Source organism: Mus caroli, chromosome 9 (genome assembly GCF_900094665.2).
Source record: "Mus caroli chromosome 9, CAROLI_EIJ_v1.1, whole genome shotgun sequence".
NCBI lineage: Eukaryota > Metazoa > Chordata > Mammalia > Rodentia > Muridae > Mus > Mus caroli.
Window position 1 is genome coordinate 103,545,711 of NC_034578.1, and position 21,542 is coordinate 103,567,252.

The window sequence follows — 21,542 nt, forward strand, 5'->3', positions numbered from 1 at the left end:
AGAAGAGGCACCGTGTTTTCTGTAACCACTGGCCCTCTGGCAACAACTGCTGCACCTCTACTTCCTGTATGAGCATTGTCCCAGGAGAACACCTGTCCTTTCCTAGATCTGGAGTACGCTCATTCTACCCGGGCGCGTCTACATCCTGACAGGCACCACCTTACGGCTGGCCACCCAAAATCTGGAAGCTCAAGCACAAAGCACCCTGGCTAGAAACGGCTCGCTAAGGTTACCAGCCAATCCCAAGCCCATAGGTATTTTTGGATAAAAGCCACAGTGGAGTTTCCATCAGCATAGCTCCACCCCAGCCTTCAGAGAGGCTGCCTCTTCTGAGGCACATCTCCCATCACGCTCCACCCCATCCACTAGACTCCCAGTTATACCCTACCTTGGCAAATGAGGAAACTGAGGACTGAAGTTAGTCTTGATTGATGCAAAGGCAGGAGGAGCACTACAAGAAGCTTGCATATTGGCAGAGTTCCCGGCGGCACAGAAACGACAGCTTCTGCAGAGGTTCCCTGAGCTGCCCTTCTCTACCATGATTGATACTCTCCCACCATTCACACCCAGGAACCAGAAGAGCCCAGGTAAATAGACAGTCAGAGGCAATGCCATTGTAATAAAGACACTGCTTTTATTTAGTTTGATATGTTTCTATACAGAATGCAGAAAACACATCTTAAAATCATATAGAAGGAAATAAAAACACGTCAGTGGTTGGTGAACACTTGAATGTGAGATTGGCTCTCTGTCTCAGAGTCTGATGGCCATGGCCAGCTCAGGGCTCAGGGAGGGGGCTGCCTGCAAAGGCATTGTTGCTGTTGTTATTCTGTTCACTGCCCCACTGCCTCCAGTTGCTATGACAACAGGCCACTTTGGGCCTGCCTCCTCTCTACATGGCAATGCCCAATGGTGGGGTTGCTAAGAGCAACAAGAGTTATCTAGAGGGCTTTCCAAAGCCCTCACCTGGAATACTGGGATTTGTTTGTTTATTTATTTATTTATTTATTTATTTTTGATGAGGTCACCAGAAATAATTTCATCGGATCAGATCCCTGCTCTTGACTCTGGGACATCAGGGAAACTCCAGCTTGGACCAGAGCTTGGGAGCACAAGGCCCAGTCACCAGCCATCCATGAAGCACTCATAGGCAGACTCCCGCATGGGGAGTGCTCACTACAAAGAACCCTCCTGGGGGCTGAGCAGGAAGGGTAGGCCTTGTGGAGAAAGCAGAAGGAACCACCATTTGGAAGCATCGCTTCTGAACTACTGGCCTTTCCTTCCTGAGACAGCACACCCTCTGCTAAACAGTCGATATGGCTTAGAAGGTACTGCTCCGTGTGCAAAGGGAGCCTGGGTCCACCCACCCACCCTCCATCAGGGAAGGGATACATTATTGCAAAAGGCTTTCCTCCCTAAAAGGTACCCGAAATAACTCAGACATCAAGAAAAGGCATGCTCAAAATGGTTTCTTCCAAAGGAGGAGAATCAAAGCAGAGTGGGTGCCCCTGAGTCATGGGACAGAGATGCAGTCAGATGGACGATGTTCTGCTAAAAAAGGCAAAGGAAGCCTCTATGTAATCCAGAATTTAACCCATTAGGAAAAGAAGGGGGGAGGGTCCAAATGAGCAAAGCCATCAGTCCCATGGAGTCGACACTAGGAGCTTGTACAAACTGCTGCTAAGCATCACCATTTTTTAATCTTTTTTTTTTAATAAAACAATTTGAGGCTGTATAAAAACTTTAGTAAAAAATTAGCTTTGAGAGCCCACAGACTTTTACTATGAACTATTGCTGGCACTCTTCCCCAGCCACAGGCCCACGGCCCAGGACTGGAGCGCCAGAGAAGAGGGGGCAGGGTATATGGGGTAGGGCTGTGGACTGTTGGGACAAAGTGGCCAAGGTCAAGTGAGGAAAGAGCATCACATGACATAAAAATATTGCATCTTCACCAAAATGTCCCCCACTGAGTGTTTCAAAGACCGTGATATTCCTTTTAAGAGGGAAGGAAAAGAACAGAACCAAACCAAACCAAACCCACAGAGAAGGGAAAAGAAAGGTTGATGAGGTGGAGTCCTTCGACCTTCCCAGGTGCCCCTACGAGCAGCTGGCCCACCTTGGAGCACCTAGGTTGGAGGCCACAGCCACCAATACCTTTTGGAGTCCCTTTCCCACAGAAATGAAGACCCCCTTGGTGGTAGGCCACTAGCGTGCATGGGGTAGAGGTCAGGATGTCCATGGCCCAAGAGGCCCCTCCAGCTTCCAGCCCCTGGCAACAGCGGGAGAGCGAACCCAGCACCAGGGCCCTGGCACCTGAGCCAGGACCAGGAGGCCCTCAGTCAGGCTCTGGGATATCAGAGCAACCAAGTTGACATAGTGTGAAAAAATAGGATTCCTTTGATAAAAAATACTGTCCCTTGGTCTTCTCTAAGTTTGAAACACCCTGGGATCTTATTTTTAGCAAAGCAATTCCCCATACCCACCCAAAAATTATACGTACAAGTTTAGGTAAACAGCAGATTAAATGTAAAAACTTAACCTTAATTTCTGAAAGTCCTTTGAATGTAATCTTTAGCTACTGTTTTCCATGTTACATCCTGCAGCTAGACACACGTGAATAGAAAAAACAGTACAGTTAGTGTTAAAGGCAAAATGCAGAGAGCTGGGGCCGCCCAGCACTGCCTGCGAGTTCATTCACGGTTCCTCGCTCCCTCCTTCTACCTCTACTCAAACAGTGCTTCAGAGCCATCAAAAAACGCAGCGAAGACTTTTCTATGAACAAACAAAAAGCTGTTAGGCAAAAAATAAAAATAAAAAAGTCCCCCAAAGTCTCTCCAGCAGCTTTGGGGTTTGGGAGGACCAGAGAGGGCGGGCTTGTCCAGGCCCTGTGTGTCAGTGTGTGCTAGGTCAGGTGTTGGGGACCAGTGGGCAATGGTCTGTGGGCCACCGGTCTCTACAGACAACACCAAGTTGTCTCCAGGCCCCTGCCCTACCCCTGCCTCCACCCAGGCGCTTGTGGGTTAAGGGGGAACATATGGAGGGGGTGATCGGTATGGGGTCATGTTCTTGGGACGGGAGCCCTTGCCCTCCATGGGAGCTGTGAAGGGTGGGGGTGGCTGATAGGGAGGTGCGTTAGGATCCTCATCCCGCAGGGGTGTGTACTCTCCCACAGTGTCCTGGTTCAGAGGAGTGGTCTCGGGCACACTCTGGTTGGGGTACTCAGGAGGTGGGAGGGGAGCCTTCTCTTCCTGCAAGATGAGCGGCATGCTGGAAGAGGGCGGGGGCTTAGAGTCATCCAGCTCATCCGCAAAGATGATAGGCACCCCCTTCTTAATAAAGGTGGCCTGGTCCTCAAGGGTCAGCTTGCCCTTCCTCTTCTTGCGATAGCAGATCATAGCGATGATTCCAGCGATGAGTAGGATGGCCGCGACCACCACGGCTGGGATAACGGTGTGCAGGTAAACATCGTCCTCACTGCTCTTCTCGGGGTCCCTGTCTGGAACCTCTGTGGCTGGTGCGGCTGAGCTTCCAGGAGAGGGTGGTGCCACAGGGATAAACTGGAGGTGCCGACAACTGCCAGAGCCCGTCACAGCAATACTCAGAGCCTTAAAGTCAGGCTCCAGAGCATTGGAGAAGGCAGGACGAGGCTTCCCATTTTCATCAGCAATCCTGCGGCTCAGCCCTATGATCTGCTCCTTGGGGCAGGGCTCCAGGGGCAGAGTGTTGTTGGTCCATTCCACCACGATAGAGCCCCGAGTGATGTTCTGAAGGGTGATGGAGCTGCAGTTTCGATCCCCAAAAGCAAAAGCTAGCTTCTTTACCAAAGCAATTTTCTTGTGAATGTCATTCACCACCGGTGCTGGATCCCCTGCAAGCCTGGCCTTGAACCGTGCAGGAGCCTTGTCCCCTTGTGGGCGCTTGTGAACATGGATCTCAAAGGCATCCACAGCGGAGAGGCCCCCTTTGTCTGTGGCGTGCATGAAATACTCATGTTTTCCCACATGGCTGCTGTCAGGCAGGCCATACATGAGCTGGCTGTTGCTGTTAAACTGAACCCACGATTTCTCACCTACTAACTGCTGCTCTCGAAGCTTCAGGGTCAGCTTGAGCTTGTCGGTAGTGGTATCCTCATTGTCATAGAAGGTGTCTGATGGAATCTTTACCTCAAAATAGGTTCCCACCCAGGCATCTACCCTGTCAATGTGATTCTTGAGCTCTGGCCGCTGGTTAGGCTCTCCCCCACGGGGCACTCCACTGGTGGTAGTACGGATTCGAGTGGGTGGGGAAGCTGTCTCCAACCTGGTGATGGGTGCTTTGGTGGTGACTCGGGGCACTGGTCGGGGTGTCCGTGGTTTTTTGGTTGGCCTCCGAGTTGTGGTAGTTGACGAATCAGTTGAAGGCGTTGCTGGCTTTGGCGTGGACACTCGTGGCTTCTTTGTGGTAGTTGTTGGAGGAGTAATAACGGCTGTGGGCTCTACATAGCCAGGAATTGTCAGTGTTGGGCGAATCTGGCCAGGAACCGTGGTACCAGCTTCTGACACCCGAGTAGGCTGGATAGGGCCCAGAGTTGGGGTCTGAATAATGGCACCTCGCGTCCGAATGGTGACCGTGGGCTTCCCTGGAACAGGATCCCTGACAGGAGGAGCCATGGTCTCTGTTGGAGGTGCAATGGCTGGAGATGTAGGCGTAGGCACTATCCGCGATGGTGGCTCCTGAATGGCCGTGGTTGGGGGTCCAATGGCAGTAACAGGTGTGGGTGTGGCATGGATCTGCCTCCGGAGTCGTTTGGGGAGAGTGGGCTTCTTATTGGCAATGTGCCAACCCACCACAGGATAACCAAGTTGGGCAGACATAGCACCCTCCCTAGCAGGGGTTTCTACACCACGGATGTCAGGGACGCTATTCTGGTTCAAGGCGCAGCCTAGTTTCCAGGACAGGAGAGCCCCATTCTCTACCACTTTCTTTGCATTTCCTGGGCCAGCCATGAAGGCAGACATGTCAAATAGTCTATTATTCACTACAGGCACCAACTTCATGTTGTGAAGTTCTACTTCTGAGAAGCTCTGCATTCTGTTCAACAGATCGATCCTTTGCTTTGGGGTCATCTTGGTGAGGTCAGCATCCAGAATCACTGTAAGGACAGTCACTGGCTCATCCGCAGCACAGGCAGATGGCACTACCTCACCAGGGTCTGATGAGGCTGCCCGTACAGACTGTGGCTCACTGTGGTCTTCAGGGTAGACCTCGATGGAGAACACACTGGAAGTCTGGGGGACGTGGCTTCCATTGGCTCCCAGGCGTGCAGCACTCACTGAGATGTAATGCACACCCTTATCAGTGTCGAGAGGAAGGCCTTCCAAAACATGACTATGTGGGTCCCAGTGTAGCCAAGACGGCAAGGCCTCCTTCCCTGCTGCAGACACCTAGAAGAAACATAAGTGTGAGTTATAAATGTTATCATCATGGCCTAGCCTAAAATGATCACCATAATAAACCAAGGTCTAACCTGAGGTATGTGATAAGCTGGAGGAATGATTTAGAATTCCTGCTGGGAAATCCAACTCATCACCTCCTGAGGAAAGCAGTAGTGCCCTGTCACATGCCACACAGCACTGGGACACACTAACACACACTAGGATGCCATGGTCCTTAAGAACATATGGACTTTGACTGGGCATCATGCTCACGGGTAATCCCAGAACTCAAGAGGCAGATCTAAGGAGGGATGAGTTGAAGGCCAGTCTGGGGTACAGTTTGAGACCCTGTCTCTAAATACAAACAACCAAAGCTAGAGAGATGGCTCAGCAGTTAAGAGGGCAGACTGCTCCTCCAGAGGACTGGGATTTTGTTCCTAGCACCCATCCTGGGTAGCTGTAGCTGCAGCTTCTGGAGCTAGCTCCTAACCTCTGCTGGCCTACTCTAGCAACTGCACACATGGGCACATAGACTCATGCAGGCAAACACACTGGTACATATATAAAAAAGTAAATCTTAAAAAATAAAACCAGTGGGCTGGAAAGATGGCTCAGCGGTTAAAAGCACTGACTGCTCTTCCGAAGATACTGAGTTCAAATCCCAGCAACCACACAGTGAATCACAACCACCCGTTATTAGATCTGATGCCCTCTTCTGGGGTGTCTGAAGACAACTACAGTATACTTACATATAATAAATAAATCAATAAATCAATCTAAATATATATATATATATATACACACACACACATATACAGGTAAAAACAAACAAAGAAACAAACACGACCAGTGAAAACATGTAAATTAAAAAACAAAGATTCGGGCTGGTGAGATGGCTCAGTGGGTAAGAGCACCCGACTGCTCTTCCGAAGGTCCAGAGTTCAAATCCCAGCAACCACATGGTGGCTCACAACCATCCGTAATGAGATCTGGCGCCCTCTTCTGGAGTGTCTGAAGACAGCTACAGTGTACTTACATATAATAAACAAATAAATAAATCTTTAAAAAAAAAAACAAAGATTCTTGTGGACTTTTCTATGAGTAATACACCCTACTTGCCAGCTTACTTTATTCCAGCCTGAAACACCCTTTCCAGTCCCTCTATTACTTCCAGCCTGAAACACCCTTTCCAGTCCCTCTATTACTCTTGGCAGACACACACTGCTCAAGTCATAGGCCCAGCTTAGTACCTTGCCGCACACAAACGCAAGCGCACATACGTCTGGGGAGAAGGAAGGTCTATACCCCGAATGACTTGTTTTACAATCATCACTTAATGCATAAAGATCAATAAGGTACACATTTCTTATAAAATAATTAGTTGTAATGTCTGTCTAAATGAATCCCACTTCTCAAACCCCAACAACTGTGGTCCTCAGAGTAGGGCGACTAAAACTATTCTAGAACAATGTCGACCACAGGCGTCTGTCTCAGGGATGAACTCAGTTGCCTGTCTAGACGGCACCAACCTTGGCTGGGCTCAATCTCTAGGACTAAATAAAGTGGATGTGGTAAATACACGGTGAGTTTGACTTAAGATGAGATACATAAAACCAAGTCCCCCAAAAAAAGGGAAAGGAAAGGAAAGGAAAGGAAAGGAAAGGAAAGGAAAGGAAAGGAAAGGAAAGGAAAGGAAAGGAAAGGAAAGGAAAGGAACGAAGTCCCCTCCATCTCTAAAGGAGAGGCGGTGAGAAGGAAGCGTGCACAGTCCGCTAGTGCCCTTGACACAGAAGAGTCTTAAGGAGCCCAATTCTTGATTATCCCCAAAAGAATCGTTCAGATTTCTTTCAGTGTGCGAGTCCTCTCCCTCAGTGACATACACAAGGAATTTCTATTGGCTGACAAGAGAGAAATGCAAACTTGCTTCTAGTCCAGGTCCATATTCAGCTCTTCTCTTCTCACCTTTGTGAAATACAAACTCCTGCCCCTGATTCAAGAAAGGTCACGCACTCTCTTACTCTCTTGCCCTCTGCTCCCCCTCCCCACCACCACGTGGCCGGCTTCTACTTCTCTACTCTTTTCCCTCTCTCTGCCCTTCTACAATAAATGCCTTAAAACCATGAAAAGAGAGAGAGAGAGACAGAGACAGAGACAGAGACAGACCTGGGGGGGGGGGCAGTTGAGGGAGAGGCATTCTCTGCTCTGACTGAAAGTGTTTTCAGCCCCCTGGTCCTGCTCTAAGTCCAGAGACACAATAGACAACAGGAAGAAATTTTCAACACTAGCTCAGGGATTATTTTTAGTTTAAGGCCACAGCTTAACATAGGCCCTATGGCAAAGGAGTTAATGTCATGCCTCTGGGCACCCTAGGTCTCCTTCCCATCAAAAGCCAGGAACCTGAATGTTTGGAGGAGACTCCAGTTCAAACCTCAGATTTGTACACAAGACATCTTCTACCAGAGACTTTAAATGCCAGATTTAAAATTCTGATCCTCAGCCAAGTATGGTGGTACATGCCTTCAATGGCAGCACTAGAAACAAGGTCAGCCTGGTCTACAAAATGAATTTTAAGGACAGCCAGGGATACACAAGAAACCCTGTCTAAAAAACAAAAACAACAACCACCAACCCAATCCCCTTTAGCCTAAAAGGTGAGATGACTGGTGAGTTCAGCTCTAAGGCACTGATTCCGTATTCTGTACTTAGGCCTTCTTACACAGAACAGAACTCGGAAGATGGAAAGTTTGTGGCAGGATTGGCAGGAGGCTGTAGCAGAAGTACCCATATGCATTATATGCCAGAAAATACAACCAAAGGCTCTGCTCTAAACCAGTGCCCTTCAAGGCATGGAGGAAGAGCAATTGAGTAGGAGTTTCCATTACTTATTCTTCATCAAAAAAGATTTCATTCACAGTTTCAACAAGGCAGTAAATATAGCCAAAAGGACAAAACTACAACTGAACTAATTTTAATGAGCTTCTGAACCAAAAAACTGTAAGTGCTGCCATTCAGGCCTGCAAGACACATCTACGCAGGAAGTGCAGGGAATGAGACTCCATGAACAAGCACTTGTACTGCTGCCAGTGGCCTGCAAAATCAATTCCCTCATATTACAAGCCTTCTGGTGGGTCCTTTGCATCTGTGATAGCATCTTCCAACAAGTACCTCTGTACTCATCAAGCCCTGGGCCTTTTCCTGAATTCACTTACAGATATGCTAGGTGCCCTCTTTCCATGGTCCCTATTAAAACCTATACCACCTGTTCAGGTAAAGTTCCTAAAACCTTCCCTCAGACCTTGTCACTGGCCCTTAACCTTCAGCTCTCTCCCCTGGCTAGGCCAACCTGCAAGGTTACCTAGAAGGTTGGCTGCAAGGAGCCACAGGAAACCCTCTGAAGCACTCCCAAATGAAGCAGTCATAACCCTTTGTTTTCTATCCTGTGGCCTTCTGCAAACGGTAAGTGTGGCAGTCACAAAGCAGAGCTACATTCAGAGAGAGAACACAGGTCTAGCTTGAGGCTAGAAGGTCAGACATCATGCCAAGTAAAACAGCCAGAACTGCAAGGGAGAATCACTCACCCCACATCCAGATATGTCAATGTCAGAACTATACTCGGTTCCTCTCTCAAAGGCCTGGACCACGGGACCACATTCCAGGCCAGCCAGTACCCTTCTGATCTGAGCTATGAAGTACTTTATCTGATGTTAACTATTCTCCCCTAAAAATTAATCTTTGGGACTGGAGAGATGGCTCAGTGGTTAAGAGTACAACTGCCTTATAACTCCAGTTTCAGAAAATCCGATGTCCTCTTCTGGCCTCTGCAGGTGACTGCGCACATGCCAGGCACATTCAAGCATGAACATATATTCAGAAGAAAAATCTCCACAAAAGAGCAGTTAAACACAGTTATAGCCACTCAAAGAGTTTTCACAGTCAATCCTTCTCCCTAAGTCTTGGCATCTATTTTTACTTTATCATTTTATTTCTCAGCTCTTGCCAGTAATTTAAAAAAAAAAAAACCAACCAGGGAAGCCTCTATTTTCAATAAGTATTTAAGTTGATGAGTCTGGACAAATACCATTCTGACAGCCCCACTCCCAAGGACGCTTTCCTTTGGCAACCCACACTTCCCGGTGTGCCATGCTCACAAGGGGTCCATTCAGAACCAGGGAACACCCACTCGAGGCAGGAAGAAACTGTAGTTCATCTCACGCAGGCTGCATTGCCACAAAGCTCTCAAGCATCCCCCCCCCAAAAAAAGCCCCTTTCATGAACCCCTCTTCCTGACCACAGAGAGCAGCCATTGTTCTCAGGGAAACAATTAGGCAGCCCATGCCAGCGGCTGAGCAGAGTCCCAGCAAGGGCTGCTCCCAGCCAGCCAACAGCTTGGGCTGAGGAAAAGTCCACATTGTCTGAAAGCAAGGAGGCTGAACAAAGCAGGGGTGAAGAAAAGCCACGCCCACAGGCTGTGCCAAAGTGAGAGCTCGGGGAGGGCTCTGCAGGGACATCATATCAATATATATCACTCTTTCAGGTGATATGAAGTATTTCTTGCCTTTTTTGTTATATTTTTCCAGACAGGGCCTCACTTTGCAGCTGAAACTGAGCTCAAACTGAAAGAAATCCTCCTGCATGTTAAAATTATAGGCTTGCTCCCTCCTACCTGACACCAACTCCTCCCCAATTACTCTAAAGAGGAGGTACTAAGCTGGAGTTGCTGCTGGCTCTCCATGGTGCAGGCTGGGCACATAAGGAGGACCTGCAGCTGGAGACTCTCCACGACAGACTAGGGCCACAGCATGGCCTGGAGTGGCACAGACCCAACACTCATACCAGTGTACAGAGGTTTTGAGAATTCAAACCAAGTTTGAGGTGGAGAGGAATCTTTATTCACTCTGCTAGCTTAGAATCATTTGAAGGTCTACTCGGTAACAGGAGACAACATACAAAGTAACATAAAGCGAGAATTTCAAGCGTGTATTTATTACTCAGGGTTTGTTTGTTTGTTTCTGTTTTATAGACAAGTCTTACTCTGTAACCTAGGCTGGCCTTCAACCATCTCAGCCTCCTAGAGTGCTGGGTTTATAGGCAAGCACTATGGCGGGTGACCAGGACAGACATTTAAGAAGGTGACAGGGTTTGTGGGAAGACTGCTCTCACTAGATGGAGAACAGAACTCTAATAGCTCAAAGGATGTTCAAACTGAATCTGAAAGAGATGACAATACTAAGAAAAAGGGCAGAAGGAAAGGAGAATAGAGCCAACAGGCAGACATAGCCCTGGGAGAGGAGTAACCAGAACAGAAAGGGGAGGACGAGGTGAGGGTAAGAGACAAAGAGCAATGGGGAGAGAAAGGAGAGCTGGGGACAGAGTGCAGGGCCTAGATCTTAATGCCAATCAGTAACAGGACACTGGGTAGATTCAAAATGACAAAATCTCTTACTTTAGTATGAAAAAGACTGAGTGAGTCGGGAACATAGATAAGGAGCTTCCTGAGAAGGAACAAGGAACGGCTTGGACAGAGGGTGACAGGCACGAGGTGTCAGCTCTGACTTGGAGACTATCCTAAACACAAATCCTGGTGATAACATCTAAATTACTCTTTCTGTTGTTGCTTGTTTCAGACAGAGTCTCATGTGTTCAACCTGGTCTCAAACTGACTATGCCAGCCTAGGATGGCCTTGAACTCTTAATCTTCCTGCCTCCACGTCTCCAGGACTAGTATTATAAACATGTGCCAACATATTTGACCTAAAATGTTCCTTATGTCAGGCACGGTGCCACACCACTTTAATGGGAAGACACTGGCAAGCAGATCTCTGTGAACACAGTGAGACACCACTTCAAAGACAGGAAAGAAACAGTAACACTGGACAGCCACAGCCACAGTAAGTATTAAAATCATGGGATAAGGCTGGAGATGGCGGCTCAGTGTTAAGAGCACTGACTGCTCTTCCAGAGGTCCTGAGTTCAATTCCCAGCTCACAACTATCTGAAGTGGGATTTGGTGCCCTCTTCTGGTGTCTCTGAAGACAGTTACAGTGCACCCAAAATACAATAAACAAATAATAATAATAATAAATCATGGGATAGAACTCGAGCTGCAGCAAATTAAGAAAACGTTAAAAATACAACCAGGAACAGAAGATGGCTCAATGCTTGGAGTTGCTAGACTTGACACTAAGACATGAGCTGATCCCAGGACCCACATGGAAGGAGAGAACCAAGTCCTCTAATTTCCACACAAGATCCAAGACACACTCCCCTCACCACACCCACACCCAAATAAATGTAATTTAAAAGTAAAGGCTGGAGAAATAGTTTTATCAGTTAAGAATACTTTCTTCTTCCCAGCACTTGGGAGCCAGAGGTAGATCTCTGTGAACTCAAGGATAGTCTAGTCTACATAGTGAGATCCACTCCAGCCAGTGCTACATAGTGAAACCCTATTTCAAAAACAAAACAAAATAAAACACCCATAGGCCTCACCAATATAACTGCCCAAATGTGAGCTGTAACAAGGATAAAACCCATGGACATCCCAAAAGTGGATGGAGAAAGGCCAGGAGGTCTCAACCCTACACAGACAACTGTGGGCACCTGAGGACGCTGGGAGGAGAGGTGCACTTCCCCAGGGCGAGCATGCTGATTGGTTACCTAGTACCAAATGGTCAGCCCTGAAAACATTCATACAAGTAACATTATACAGACCAAGCAGGTTGTATTTAGAAATATATATATATATATATATATATATATATATACACACATACATATATATATATGTATATATATGTATATATATATGCCATGAATTTCCAGAAGTCTAAAGAGGGGTATATGAGAGGGTTTGGAGGGAAGACAAAAGAAGGGAGAAACATTGTAATTATTTTACAACTCAAAAAAGGAAAAAAAGGGAGAAAAGAAAAGGAAAAAAGGCTACATTTCTTACAAGGCCCAAAGTTCAGTGCCCAGCACCCATGCTGAGTGGTTCAGGGCCACTTCTGTCTCCGAGACGGCTCGGTGGTGAAGAACACTGAGTGCTCTTCTAGAGCGCTTGGTTCTCAGCACCCAAATGAGAGCTCACGACCATGTGTAACCCCAGTTCCAAGGAACACACATCCTCTTCTGACTTCAGTGGCACACATACATACATGTAGGCTGCACACACAGTTTAAAAAAGAAAGAAAGCCGGGCGTGGTGGCGCACGCCTTTAATCCCAGCACTCGGGAGGCAGAGGCAGGCGGATTTCTGAGTTCGAGGCCAGCCTGGTCTACAAAGTGAGCTCCAGGACAGCCAGAGCTATAAAGAGAAACCCTGTCTCGAAAAACCAAAAAAAAAAAAAAAAAAAAAAAAAAAAAAAAAAAAGGAAAGAAAAAGCTGTTGCTGGGAGCTTTCACAGCCTGGGCCTTAAAGAAGGAATGGCTCAGGTAGGAGTCATGGCCCAGTGAGTCTGACAGCTTCTGATCTCTGCAGGCAGCAGGCACACATGTGGTATTCATACATACATGTGAGTGCTCAAGCCAGCCCCGTCTCAATAGATAAATCAGTAAGATACAACAAAAGAGGAAAAGGCATCGAGTATCAGAACTAAGTGGAAGAGGGGACCTCTCCCTCCCTCAGCTGTGTTTGCATGCAGTCTCACCTTGATGATCTCCCCACTGGAGGCAATTAAATCCGTTGGAATGCTCACTCGAAATGAGCGCCCAACAACAGCCGTGCCGTCTGGAATGCCAACCACGGTGGGAACAGCCTCCTGGAAGTCGGAGAGAACTGAGTGCATGGATGCCTCAAGCTGGTTCTTCCAGTCCCTCACAGCCTCTGAGGGTTCACTGGGCCAGTGGGCCTGAGCCACAGCCACAGACAGGAGGAGGAGAAAGGTCTGTCCCCAGAGGGGGTGCAGTAGCCAGTTGTCCACAGACATCCTCACCCAGGCTAGTGTTTGTTCAAGCCACCAACTGCTAAGGAAGAAAGCAAACGATGTGGTCCCAGGGTAGGATTCTCACCCTCTGCACAGCTGCTCCATCCTAGAGCACCCAGCGCCTACAAGAGAAGAACAGATTCAAACATTCAAACCATGTTGGCGGCTTTGAGACTGTACACTTCCCCAGTGTTCTGCCAAGACATTCTGCCCTCCTAGAGCCTCTTAGTCCTGTGTCCTTCAGCAGCTACTTAGCGATGGAAACTGATTGGTCTAGTAAGGGTAAAATAACACTGAAGTTTGAAATTTTATATAAAAACAAAACGTAAAATAACTCATTAGTAATTTAAAGGGAAGGCTGGAGAGATGGCTTAGTAGTTAAGAGCACTTGCTGCTCTTCCAGAGGACCCAGGTTCAATTCTCAGCAACCACATGGTGGCTCACAACTGTAACTCCAGTTCCAGGGAATCTGACACCCTCACACAGACATGTATATAAGCAAAACCAGTGCATATAAAATTAGTGAATAAATCATCTAAAAATAACTTAAAGGGACAATACATATTGAAACTATAGCATATTAAATCACTCACATTACTAAATGAACAAAAAATTCTATAAAATACAACTAGGTGGAATTAAGTTCAACTGTTTGTTTTGTTGTGAGAGGGAACTCTAAATGAATGGCATTAGCTGACACTCTGTCCCTAAGCAGCACTGCCCCTAGAGGAATGCTAGAGACCAGGCCAGCAAAGCTACAAACACCCCTAAAACACCACACTCAACTTCTCCTTTTCTTTCTTTCTTTTTTTCCTTTTACCTTTATTAATTTTATTTTATTTTAGGTTTTTGAGACAGGGTCTCCCTATGTAGCCCTGGCTGCCCTAGAACCCATTCTGTAAACCAGGCCAGCCTAGTGCTCACCTGTTTCTGCCTCCAGAGTGCTGAGCTCTAGGGAGTATGCCAGCACACCCAGCTGAGTTATTTTCTATGTATGAATGGTTTGCCTGCATGTATGTGCACCACGTGTATGCCTGTGTCCTCAAAGGTCAGAAAACGTTTCAGATCCCCTGGAGCCATACTTATGGATAATTTTAAGCTGCCATATGAGTGTCAGGAATTGAACCCAGGTCATTTGCAAGAGCTACAAATAAATGCTTTAAATCACTAAGCCATCTCTCTAGACTCTCCAAATTTTCTTAAATCAATCATAAAAATATGGAAGAATGATAGCGTTGACAAATCTGCATACTCAGGTATGTATGACATTAGCGTGTTTTCTACTGAGTCACGTGATATGAAATAACTCTTAAGCAGGGTGTGGTGGCACACACTTGGGCCTGTAAATCCTAGCACTCAGGAGGCAGAAGGAAAAGGAAGGAGAAGGACCAGCAGATTAGCCAGGGCTCTACAGCAAGACTCTGCCTCAAAGAACAAAGCAAGGGCCATCGAGACGCCCGAGTAAAGATTCACACCACCAAGCCTAATAACCTGAGTTCAATCACTAGATCCCATATGGCAGGAGAGAGAAGAACTGGTTCCCACAGTTGTCCTACTGTGTACACACACACACACACACACACAAGGGGGTGGTATGGGCATTAATTACTTAATTGCAAAACATGGTGACACAGGCCTGGAATCCTAGCCCTGGGAAGTGAAGCCAGGAGGACCAGAAATACAAGTATCCTGGACTCTATAGGGAGTTGGAGACCAGTTTTATAACTTTTGGATTTGAATTGTTCCCATGAGTGTTGGGGAAATTTTGAAATAGTAACTAAAACCCAAACTCGCATCGGTATCTGGAGACTCTGCCCTATTTATCCCACTTCTTGTCTGTTCCCCACTCTCCCTCCCTAACCTGCCCCAGCTGCTGGGCTGTGAGTGGGCTTCAGCAGTGAAGTTCCTGTCTAGCATGTGCAAAGCCTGTGCTCAACTCCTGGAAGCACGGAAGGGGTACATTTCAGTACTAGGCGTTCACCTAATGGATACACAGGAGGGTGTGGGCCTTTTCATTTTTACTACTTTTTTTTTCTAATTTAGTTCATTTACTTTTCCATCTAATCTTCTAGGTCCAGTAGATCTTTTACTTCCCCGGCCTGATTCTCAATTTTAAATCTTAGCTTATTTGGAAACAGCACTAGTTATAAGACACACCCTACCCCACTAAAAGCATGAGCTTAGTCCTACTATCTGTGGTCACATGTCACATGGGGTATCTGTTTCACAGGCATGACTAACAGCTCTGCATTTAGCAGTCAGGCAATGTCCAGGGCACAACTCCAACTACTATGTGCTGGTTTTCCATGCTCTGGGGAGAAAAGACAGTTTCTGCTACTTGGCTAAAAGCAGCCTGAGTGTCTTTCTGATGCTGGCTTTCTATAAGCAAGAGTCATGCCTGCTTGTGCTAGAAGCCTTATAAATTATATCCACATGCCTATATAAGCTGTCCCTCTGGGACAAATTTTCATTTTTATTTCTTTACTGGGGAGAGGGTGCATGTCACAGCAGGCATACTGAAGTCAAAGGATAACTTTGGGGAGTCTCCTTTAATCACATGGATCTTAGGATTCATAGTTCATCAGGATTGGCACCAAGTGCCTTTACCCATTAAGCCGTCTGACTAGCTCTGGAAAATTTTTGTACAAGTCTCAAATGCTCATTCTTGGTCACCAGAGATAGTCTCCCTTCTTGCAGGGATCAAAACCCAAAAGAACAGTACAAATTCAACCACTGTTGTATAAAGCTGGGGGGCTACAATCTGTTAGGAGAAAGGGTACAGTGCTCCTGACGAGGCACGCAGAGTTAACACTTCATATACATGTACACCTTCTGTGACACCAGGTCTCATGGTCGATCCTCTGAATAGATCGTACCTGCCCTCACTCACTGCTGTCAGAGCTCTCCTGAGAGATGAGCAGTGTGGTGCCGACAGGGATGCAGGGCAGTGCACACAAAGCAATCTGCACTCCCAGGGATGCCCTATGCCAGCAAAATACAATTGCATAAAAACAGGCCCTCTTGGAGCTTAACATAGACCCTGGCTCTCTGAACAACATGTCTAGTGGCCCTGGTATACAGGGTAAAAGATAAGTTTGTCTGACAGCAGCCTTAGACACTCTCTATCCCCATAGACCAGAGAAACTTGGAAGGTATTAGAAGAGCTGAAGAAGCCAAATATGGGTGACACAGGCCTAAACTCTTAGCAGCAGAGAAGCTAACACATGAGGATTTCAAACTTGAGGCTAGCTTGGGCAACCTAGCAAATTCAAGGACAGGAGGGCTACAACAGGGAGACTTTGCACCCCAAAATGTTTAACTAATTAAATGTGTTAGAGGTTTGGATGGGTGGTGCACACCTAAATTCCACTACTCACATGGCCAGATTGGACTACAAAAAAGTGTTGGTGCCTACAGAACCTGGGAAAGACAGAGCCTTCTTTCTCTGTCAGCAGTGTAGGAGCAGCCACTCAGGCTGCTCAGGACTTCCCTGAGAGCTCGGAGACTCCCCGACCTCACTGCTGAGCCAAGCATACAGTAAGCATCTAACAGCCACATCTTCGCCTGAAGGTAAAAGAATATTTGAAGACAAGACTCCCACCAAGCTCTTGGGAAGTCTGCAGTAATCTATCAGACGCCTTTAATCTAAAAATGGAAGTCTCAAATGGGCAGAAGCAAAGTGACATTTCATAAGTACCTAAAAGGTAACCCAAAATATCAAAAGTTGCCTTGGAAGTAGAAATTATACATCAGCCATTTGATACATGGGGAATCAAAATCACTATGCTGTGTCTGGCAAGGACTCCAGTCAGCTGAGGCAGAATGAATGCAGCAGGAAAGGGGCCTTCTAACCCTTCTTATCACCTATACAGAGCCCTACTTAGACATAACTGAAGCATGTCACCTGCTGGGAGGCACCAGGCCTTTATGACCCTATCATGTTCAGAAAGCTTGAGTACCTGAGGAGTAGAGAGTCTTATTCCCACAGACCTGGGCCCTGGGACAAAGGCAGCTCTGGACCACTCTGGTGCCTCCCCACATGTAATGTGTGCCTGTGCTCACGGGGGACTCAGTTAGTGCTCCACTCAGTGAGTTCAAAAATTAAATGCACATATGGTATATTCAGTCCACAATAACCAAAACTCCAGGAATAAAACTTTTACCTATCTTAACCTAAAAACTCTTTAAAGAGCAGCTATGAGTTTTCACTCTCTAAGAATAAAGGAAAAGTTGTAAGATCCAGCTCCTTGTGAACCACACTCTACTTACTGCTGCTTCACACACTGCTAGAATGGAGGGGAACACTCACCAGCTCTGCTACCTTAAAGCCTTACTGACACTGTCAGACATCTACTGCTCACTCTTGTAATTAAAACATTTAAGGAAAATGAGATTTTCCTCTTAAAACACAATTAAAATAATGAAGTACTAAGTCTCTGTTTTAAATGGTCTTGGGAAAATTAAAAAGAAATTTTAATTAAAACAATCACTTTAGGCTACACCTAACAAAAAGGCTTTTTTAGTCCACATACACAAAAGTTAAAATTCAATACTGTGAGTTCAATATTAACAGAAAACCTCTGTAAAGTTAACTGGTTAAAGCAGTTCAGTCTAAAAGGCAGACAGGGATCTAAACACAGCGAAACCCAAGGCTGTGAAATTTATTTGGACTCCAAATATGAAAAAGACAAGCGGACTTTCTGCTTCCAGTTTTTAAAAGGTCTTTTGTACTCTGTAACACAGATAAAGAAGGTTGCTGGCGAGAATTTGAAGTCTCACCTAAGAACCGTTCTTGACTCTGGAAGCAGCCAGGATTTCTCTGGCATGATATTGGTAAGAGATGATTTCAAGCCATGGGGAGGAACAACCAGGCCCAGTCAGTCAGAAGCAGCCAGGGCCACATAAACAGACTTAAGGGTAAAAACCTGTGGGAGAGAAAATTGCCGCCTCTGAGAAGTAAGCACACCTATCCTGTCCATCAACGAGAAAAGCTACTTTAAAAGCCTCTCTCACTTAGAAAACGTCTGTAAATCCTCACTTATCACAGGTACCAAGGAAAGCTACAGGGGGCAGGGAGTTCTGCTGATGGTGGCTTGATTTTTTCCCAATAATCACAGAAACGAAGCAAAGACCTCAACCTTTATAACACACACAGGTGAAAACATGTGCTAGAGAAGGGGGAAGAATATAGTTGAAAGCCCAGAACTAAACAGCTGTTCTCTACTAGACCCTGGTCTGTAATCCAAGCTGACTTTGAATACCCTGTGTGGGAGGCTCACTGAGCAATTCCACACTCCATTACACTCCACATGCAGTGGTTAAATATTATTCACTATTAAGTCACACTTAAAAACTGTTCACATGATGAATTTTATGGCATGAATTTCTCTCCTATTTTGTTATTTCGGAGACAGGATATTGTGTCCAAATTGACCTCAAACCCTCTAGTGGGTTCTGGCCTTGAACTCCTGGTTCTCCTGCCTCCATAGCATGTACAATTATGCCCAACTTATGCAGTTTTTTTAAACAAGATTCACTTTAACTCCTCCCTGCAATCCCAATATTTAGGAGGCTAAGGCCAGGAAACTGGAAAGAACTGAAGTCTCAACTTTATAGTGAGATCCCATCTCCAAAAGTAGTTCGGGGCTGTTTATTTTAGAGCCAGGCCTATAATCCTAGCTACTCAAGAGACTGAGGTAGGTGGAATACAAGGTCAAGGCCTGCCCAGGCAACTTAATAAGACCCAAATTCAGGAGTATTAATAAAATAAATAAAATGCAAAAGACTGGGAATATAACTAATGGTTAGAGGTTCCTAGGTTCAATCTCCAGTACACCCCACCTCCTCAACAAAAAGAAAAAGGAAAATGATAACATAAATAAGCTCAGGGCGACAGGTTTAGCACACCTTTGATCCCAGCAGTGTGAACGCAGAGGTGCTCAGATCTCTGTGAGTTCAAGCCATCTTGGCCTACACAGCGAGTTACAAGACAGCCAGGGCTACACAGAGGAACCCTGTCTCAAAAACAAAACAAAACCAACTCTGGGCTAGGGGACATGCTTACCATGGAACAAGGTCCTGGGTTGAACCTGAAGCACTTACACATGCCACATTTTTTTAAAATAACATGATGGAGCTGGAGAGATGGCTCAAAGGTTAAGAGCACACTGGCCATTCCTACATAGGTCCTGAGTTCAATTCCCAGCACATTATAGATGGTAACTCACTACCATCTATAATGGAATCTGATGCCAACTTCTGTAAAATACCCTCTTCTGTCATACAGGCATACATACAAATAGATCACTCATATACACAAATAAATTAATCTTTTTTTTTTTTAAGTAAGATATCGACTTTGAAGTTGGGAATGAAGAGATGGCTCAGAGGTTCAGAGTGTGCTGTTCTCATAGAGGACTTAGTTCTGGCTCCCAGGCAGTATAAACCCTGTAAGTTCAACACCGTGGAGGACTTGGCCTCTGCTCTGCCTGCCCCTGCATACACATACTCCTGCACAGACACACACCACACGGGGACGTTTATGCAAGAGCTGAGCAAGAGGCACAGCTCACTGGAAGAGGGCTTGCTTAGTATGTGCAAGGTCCTGGGCTTAGTCCACAGCACTGCAAAATTAACCAGGAAACATTATTCAAACCAAGCATCCAGCAGGAGGAAGGCAGAGACATAGGGGACAGGATCACAGCAAATTTCAGGTCAGCTAAGGATACATAGCAAGGCCTTGTCTCCAGAAAAATCAAAGCATTCCTCAGAATCATGCAATTTAGACATTTTAAAAAAAAATCCACAAGGATGCCTTAGGAGCTCATTTCCATAACAGGGTCCAGTCTTTAACAGTCAATGCCTAAACTGGTCACTAAGGATGGAAAAGGGTTCAAAAGAGCCCAGAGACAAGGGCTAAATCTAATCATCCATTTGGTTAAAGCAGATAGTACAGGAGGTGTAGTGGAAGTGGGGGCTGGGGCCAGGGGTGGATGGCCAGACTCGGTAGGAATGTACCTTCAACTCACATGGCATCCAGGAATCCAATAAAAGCAAACTACAATTATCTTAAGACCACACAATTAACACTTCAGCACACATCTGCAGACTGCTTACCCTGAAGGATAGGTGTGAGGCTTCAATTACTGAGCAGTCTTTCTAAATTTCATACTCTATTCAATTAGGATTTTATATGCATTACCAAATCACAAACAGTAATCCACTTAACTAGGCAGTCACAGGCACATACCAATGTTCTAGAGCACATTTATGATAGTGGCCATATAAAATTACAATAAAGCTAAAAAATTCCCAATGCCCAACCACAATACAAGGTACCACTCACACTGTGGCCACTGGTGTAAAACCTACTAGGCTGCTAGTCAAATAACAGTAGGACATATAGAATTATATATAGTACAGTACATTTAAAAAGGAGCAGCTTGCTGGCTTATATAGTTACTATACTTTTCAGTATTAAGAACTTACTCCTACTTATGAGTAAGAAAGTGTGAACTGGGGTGGAACTGGGGTGTAGCTTTTAGGTACAGCATTTGCTTAGCATGCAAAAGTTAAAGGTTTACGTCCCTACTTAGAAAGGGAGAGAGAGAGCGAGCAGCTGGAAGAGCCTTCAGGGAGAACTCCACAGAAGACAGGTACAATCAAAGCTGACTCTAAAGACCTCTTGGGTGAACCTGGGGGTAGGCCCAGGCTAGAGAGTACGCAGCTGTCTATGCGGTTTGTTTCTAGGGAAGTGGGTTTGAAAGGGGGATTTCTATATTTTGTCTGTTTGGTTTTGAGGCAGCATTTCTTGTAACTTATGGGGCCTCAAACTTGCTATGAAGCAAAGAATGACTTTGAACTCTTGATCCTCCTGTATCTACCTCCCAAGCACTGGGAATACAAGCATGAATCATCACTCCTGTCTGGTTTTACAACAAAAAAGCTTTTCTTTTCTTTCTTTTTTTTTCTTTTTCTTTTTTCTTCCTATTTTTGCATTCCTTGAATTCCAGCACTCAGAAGGCAGAGACAGAAGAGTTCTATAAGAGATCTCTGTAAGTTTGGGTTAGCCTAGTCTACATCGAGAGTTCCCAGCCACCCACAGCTACATGGTATACCATGTTCAAAATAAAAGCCAAGAAAAGGGGCTGGCGAGATGGCTCAGTGGGTAAGAGCACTGACTGCTCTTCCAAAGGTCCTGAGTTCAA

General features: G+C 46.0%; 1 protein-coding gene across 6 annotated transcripts in view; it reads right to left on the bottom strand.

The window, feature by feature from the left end:
- Nucleotides 1-612: 612 nt before the first annotated feature.
- The window catches only part of Dag1 (dystroglycan 1), a 68,742-nt gene continuing 47,812 nt past the window's right edge, over nt 613-21,542 (bottom strand). For all 6 annotated transcript variants that reach the window (XM_021171406.2, XM_029481415.1, XM_021171404.1 and 3 more), the window contains 2 exons: nt 13,060-13,457; nt 613-5,423 (listed from right to left, as the gene is read on the bottom strand). In XM_021171406.2, coding sequence (XP_021027065.1) covers nt 3,021-5,423; nt 13,060-13,338 — 2,682 coding nt within the window. In that variant the 5' untranslated portion in view covers nt 13,339-13,457 and the 3' untranslated portion in view covers nt 613-3,020. The remainder of the gene's footprint in view (nt 5,424-13,059; nt 13,458-21,542) is intronic.